Source organism: Camelina sativa, chromosome 12 (genome assembly GCF_000633955.1).
Source record: "Camelina sativa cultivar DH55 chromosome 12, Cs, whole genome shotgun sequence".
Taxonomy (NCBI): domain Eukaryota; kingdom Viridiplantae; phylum Streptophyta; class Magnoliopsida; order Brassicales; family Brassicaceae; genus Camelina; species Camelina sativa.
The window spans coordinates 21637678-21643562 of NC_025696.1; the positions used below are offsets into that span (position 1 = coordinate 21637678).

Consider the following 5885-nt stretch of genomic DNA (forward strand, 5'->3'; position numbering starts at 1 on the left):
ATGTGGTAGAATGCACAAGATAAGTTTTGGAATGTGGTAGATTTATTAAAAAAAACAAAAAAAAAAACAGTAAATTGTTTTTTTTTAATAATAAATAGACCTGAATCCCCCAACTAGTGGACTGATTAGTGGTTACTGGTTAACTAGGAAGTAGGGACACAAAAGTCAAAAATATCTTATCTATAAATGGATACAATACACAAGGCAAGTAGTCATGAGCACTCAACTCAAACACTAATTAAGATTTAAGAGCAATGTCTTCTTCTTCTTCGTCTTATTCAACCAAGCTTGTGTTCTTAGCTTGTCTCGTCTTGTTCACATCTTCGAACAAACTCGTGGCTGGAGAATCCGACAAAGTTAAGCTCAATCTTTACTACGAATCACTTTGTCCTTCTTGTCAGAATTTCATTGTCCATTATCTAGGCAAAGTCTTTAGCACCGATCTCCACACAATCACCGATCTCAAGCTTGTTCCATTCGGTAACGCCCACGTCTCGGACGATCTTACCGTCACTTGCCAGGTTCTAGTCAATTTTCCTCTCTCTCTCTCTTTTTAATTGGTCTTAATTATATGATTATCTCTTAAACTGATTCTAAACGCTTTATGTTTGTTAAATTTGTGAAGCATGGTGAAGAAGAATGTAAACTAAACGCCCTTGAAGCGTGCGCCATAAGCACTTGGCCAAATCAGGTATATAATTAATGATTACTCCATTTTGTTCATCATATATGTACTACTATTGTTTTTGGTGACAAAATGAATTATGAAAAATTAATGTGATGGGTTTTGGAACGCAGAGATTGCACTATAGGTTTATACGGTGCGTTGAAACTAACACGAATGCTTGGGAGTCATGTGCTAAAAAGTATGGAGGTGACAAAGCAATTAGTGATTGTTACAATGGTGATCTCTCTAAAGAGGTAGCTAGGTACACATAAAAAAACATACATACATTTTACTCTATGATCTATTTCTAATCTTTCTTTTGGTTTTTTTTTTTATTGGACAGCTGATACTTGGGTATGCAAACCAAACCTTGAGTTTGAAACCGGAGCATAAATACGTACCATGGATGACACTCAACGGCGAACCACTCTACGAGGTATACATAACTTCTTTACAACTTTGGCTGATTAGTGTTTTTGCTGAAAAAGTAATCACTTGCTGATTGTGTTCTGAGCAGAATATTGATAATTTTGTGGACTTAGTCTGCAAAGCCTACAATGGAAAGGCTGCTCTCCCAAAACTCTGCAATTCCTCTGCCTTGTCTAAGATGAAAGTGCCAATGCTTCAATTCTCCTATGCCAATTGAAGCATACTGAAGTAAGATGGGTTTTATGTTAGTGGAATAACTTAATAAAGATCTTTTACTAAGCTGTTATGTTTAAAAATTTGACTACTGAATTGAACTACATCAATGTTTTAAGACTGACCACTTTTTTTTCATATTATCCAAGAAAATAATATGAAGCAGCTTAGTTTTTTTTTTCTTCCATTGGAAATGCTTTAGAAATGAAGTCATACCAGAGTCGGTGGTTTTAGTGGAGATGGACCACAAATGCATTACGAACAAATTGTCAAACTTCTTTTTATATGAGTTATCTTTATCCTGCCACTGAAGACCAGATTTCTAAGAGATTCATTATGAAAAGATTGATTTGAAATTGTCTAACATTTGCAAATTAATGAAGTTATTAATCCCTGGCTCAAGCTATTAAGTAAACTGTACGTGAGGTTTTATGATGCATAATGCGCTGAAGAAGAACATATCTGTTTTATTCAAATCAGTCAAGATACAATAGGATGAACACTTTTAAATACAGGACAGAACATGAAACTCATAACACAGATCTCTTAAATCATACTTCCTGCTAGAAACCGGCTATAGAAGTCTAACGACTCCCGCGGTTTGTACTCAGGAACCGTATGTCCTGCACCCTGCAATTACCACAAGGATAGAATTAAGAGTATACCAAACAACTTTCAAAGTGAGATGTTTATTTGCAATGCTTGCCTTGATGGTTAAAAATGTGAGATTGTTTGCATATCCTTGCGTATACCTGCAAAAACAGTCAATCCATTATAGTAGAGAAACATTGGCAGTTATTTTCGACTAGGCGATGAAAGATTACCCCGCGACTTGGTTGTTCGATATCCATGCCCTCCATTCATCAATCTTGTGTGTTCGATATCCATGCCCTCCATTCATCAAATATCCCTGTCCAAAACCAGAGCAGATCATCCAATCACTGTCTGAAACCAAAACATGAACTCAAGAAACTAAGATTGACTTGTTAATCTCGTTACCTTGAAGTTAAGAGCCGGCTTTACCCCGTTTTTGTTCCCTACAACATAAACATAAACCAACAAGTGTATTAAAAAAAAGCTTGACAAGAGTTGGAAACTATATATATACAAGTGTATATATATAGTTTTCCCATCATCGAATATGAAAGGAAACTATATATATATACCATTGACAACTTCTGAAGCAAGAGTTGGGACATAAACTCCAGCGTAAGATTCTCCAGAGATGAAAAAAGGATTCGATTGGAACTCAGGAAACATTTGGAACCACTGGTGTAAAGAACATTGAAGCATTTAGTGATCTGAATTACACACACAAGAACTAAAACATTACTAAGAGATTCACACCTTGAGAAGGAACGCGTGAGAGTCAACCGCGGTTTTCATGTCGCCGGTATTGTAATCTGATTTGTTGTTTGAGTAAGAGAATCCCACACCAACAGGAGAATCAAGGTACATTATGTTAGAGACCTGAAAAGTATAAACAAATCATACATAAAAAAAAAACATTACAAATGAAAAAGTGAAAACTAAAACAAAACCAATTTTTTTTCAAAATCACCTTGGACCAACTATAAGGATTAAGATGCACGAGTGGGAGACTATTGTTTTTCTTTGGTAGCTCGAAATTGAAAGGACCATGCTCATACACGAATCCATCCATGCTTGAACAACCTGGACCACCATTAAGCCATAGTACGACCGGATCTTTCGAAGGATTCTTCTCTGATTCAACAAAGTAGTACCACATATTCTTCCCATGCTCCTTATCTATTGTCACATACCTTAAATAATCCAAAAAAAAAAACCAAGAAAAAAAATTATATATATAAAAACTAGAAACAGAGATATTCTTGAAAGTTTCAAGAAACAGAGATATTTTTACCCGGAGTAGTGTTTTGAAGGGAAAGTGCCGTCGAAGCCAGGGAGTTTGGTAACAAGAGCAGACTCTGGAGCTGATTCTGTTATTATTACAAAAACTGAAGAGAGTAATAATGTAACAAAGACAAGAACATTCTTCACTAACCAGACCATTTTGATTAACCAATGAAGAACAAATTGATCTCTGTAAGTAGTTGTTTTATATAGGAAAACAACACAGAAGAAAAAGATCTTAGTTAGCTGCCCATACAACAACAAAAAGAATGATTGTTGGGAAAATGATTTAGCACGAATTAAGGAAGAAATTCTGGTAATAAAAGGACAAAAAGATGATGATATGGGAATGAAAAAAAATTTGATTTTTAGAACAAATAAGGAAACATAGGATTGGTGTGTATAGATCTTTTAGCTAACAGATACAGATGTGATTCTGAAAAGTAACAGTTTCCTTAAAAGGCACGATATTGAGCATTTCTATAAAAGATACAAATAAGAGCTTACCTTGCGTCTGCGATGAGTTGCAGTAAGCAAAAGATATGAGTGGCGCGAGTTGACCTGGGGACCAATTATTAAAGTAAACAAGCGGTTACTTAAAGTGACGACTGGCTTACCGAACTGTGACACGTGGTAGGTATATGAGAAGTCTTTGTCTGTTTGTTAAGTTTTAGGCGTTTTGTTTGAAAAAGATTCTCCTTGAAAAATTGTTTTGTGTATTGATTTCGACGTTAACTTATTAAGGTATTTCTAACCCTACTTTATTTTAGAATTAAACTAGGTATTAGTCCACGCAATGCGTAGTTGCATACATAATAGATTTTTATTATATTTCTGAATATTTATAAAAATAATATTTTTTTTTTTATATTTTTTCTGGTAACAATAACATAATCAAATAATAGATTTTTTCTTAAGATTGTATTATACTAAAATTGTATCAAACAAAATTATGTATAAATATTCCTCATTTCAAAGTTTAAAGAAATATAAATATAAGATATATATATATATATATTTACATATATAATATAACTAAAAATATAGCTAATAAAAATAAAAATATGAAAATTTAACTGAAAACATTTTATTTTCAAAGATAAACAAATTAGTGGGAGAATGAAATTTATAATAATAATTGGGTAGGAGTTACATTCAAGTTAAATGTAGAATTACACATGACATTAAATGTGAATTAATTAGAAATAAATTTTTCATTTGTTTTTTTTATAAAAGGAATACCAAGTGGTCCAATGAAATTTTAAACTTACACATGATTTTTCTTTTGTTGATATAAACTCATACATATTCAAATTCATATTATTTTGTAAGTGACAAACTAAATTAGTTTTCGTATAACATCATAAATATTTTTAAAAATTTCCAAGGAAAACTTCTATCTTTTTGGTTCCTTTTTCTAAATTTTCATTCATCAATTTAAATTATAGTGCTAGATTTCATACTAATGGTTTCATCTTTAGAGGGTTTAATTAGATGGTATATTTAAAAATTATATTCTTTTTTCAATATATTACTCCATTTAAATTTAAGTGCTATAAGAGAATAGAGAATTAGACATGGATATTTTCAACCACATGACCTTGTGGGGTGCATATAGTAGAAGAATATTAAAAAAATTTTACTTATAAGTTGATAATCTAAAATAGACAATGGAGATAAACCTTTTAAAATATATATATATATATATATATATATATATATATATACCTTACAAACTCCAAAAATATAATTTAGAATTAAGCTTTTACAATGATAGTTGAATTGATTTGTTAACCCATACAACAACAACAACAAAGAACACAAAACAAAACAATACAAAAAGATTTGAGGTATAGTAAAAGAGATGAGAGAATGAATGAATTGAGAGAATAAGAAAATGAGTATTTATAGGAATAGAAGTGATGTAGAATTATATTTAGAAAAATAGGAGTTACAATTCTAAGTTATTATGTGTTTTAATTATTTTCTTTTTCTATATTTTACTTTATTTAAATTTGAGTGTTAGAAATATAGAATTAGACATGGATCTTTTCAACCTCATGACCTTGTAGGGTGAATATAGTAAAAAGGTATATAAAATGTTTACTTATAAGATGATAATCTAAAATAGACAATGAAGATAAACCTTTTAAAATATCAAAAACTACGAAGATAAATCTTTTAAAATATCAAAACTATGTATTAACAACAACAACAACAATATTTGAGATATATTTTGTAACGCCCGCGAACCAATTTGTGTATTTTTGGTGTGGGTGTCGATCGACACCCTTGGTGGCATCGATCGACACCATGTGTTCCGGTTTGGTCGGGTTCGTTTTAATTGTCGATTGGTTCGGTTTGGTTCAATTAAAATCCCTAAAATCGTGTGTAAAAGGGGAAAACGACCCTAGGTCGTGTTATTTCGTTGGTAGTCGCCGCTTTTGAGAGAAAGAGAAAGAGAGAAAAGAGAGAAAACGTTTCTGAGTTTTCTGGGCTTGTTCTTGGAGATTTTGGAGAGATCTGAGGCTGTAGGAGGGTTATCTGTTGCTGGAAACGAAGGGGGAGCTTCTGGAGGTGTTGTTTTCCACGTTTCTCAATCCAATCTTCCTGTTCTTGAGGTGAGTGCTTGACCATGGTTGATCTAAGCATGAGATCTCTCTTGTTTGTGTGTTTTCTTTGTGGTTTGTGTTGTTTTGTT

At 32.4% G+C, this 5885-nt stretch overlaps 2 protein-coding genes across 2 annotated transcripts; one reads left to right on the plus strand and one right to left on the minus strand.

Moving 5' to 3' along the window:
- On the plus strand, window positions 205-1549 carry LOC104732410 (gamma-interferon-inducible-lysosomal thiol reductase). The gene is made up of 5 exons (XM_010451954.2): window positions 205-521; window positions 626-691; window positions 799-921; window positions 1011-1103; window positions 1185-1549. The coding sequence occupies exons 1-5, from the start codon at window positions 255-257 to the stop codon at window positions 1311-1313; spliced, it is 678 nt and encodes a 225-aa protein (XP_010450256.1). The 5' UTR covers window positions 205-254; the 3' UTR covers window positions 1314-1549.
- LOC104732411 (serine carboxypeptidase-like 20) lies at window positions 1757-3595 on the minus strand (the record flags this gene model as incomplete). The annotated part of the gene is made up of 8 exons (XM_010451956.2): window positions 1757-1939; window positions 2016-2061; window positions 2134-2219; window positions 2309-2346; window positions 2476-2578; window positions 2657-2779; window positions 2871-3093; window positions 3195-3595. Coding segments are annotated over 8 exons (1104 nt in total), but the record flags the coding sequence as incomplete, so codon positions are not given.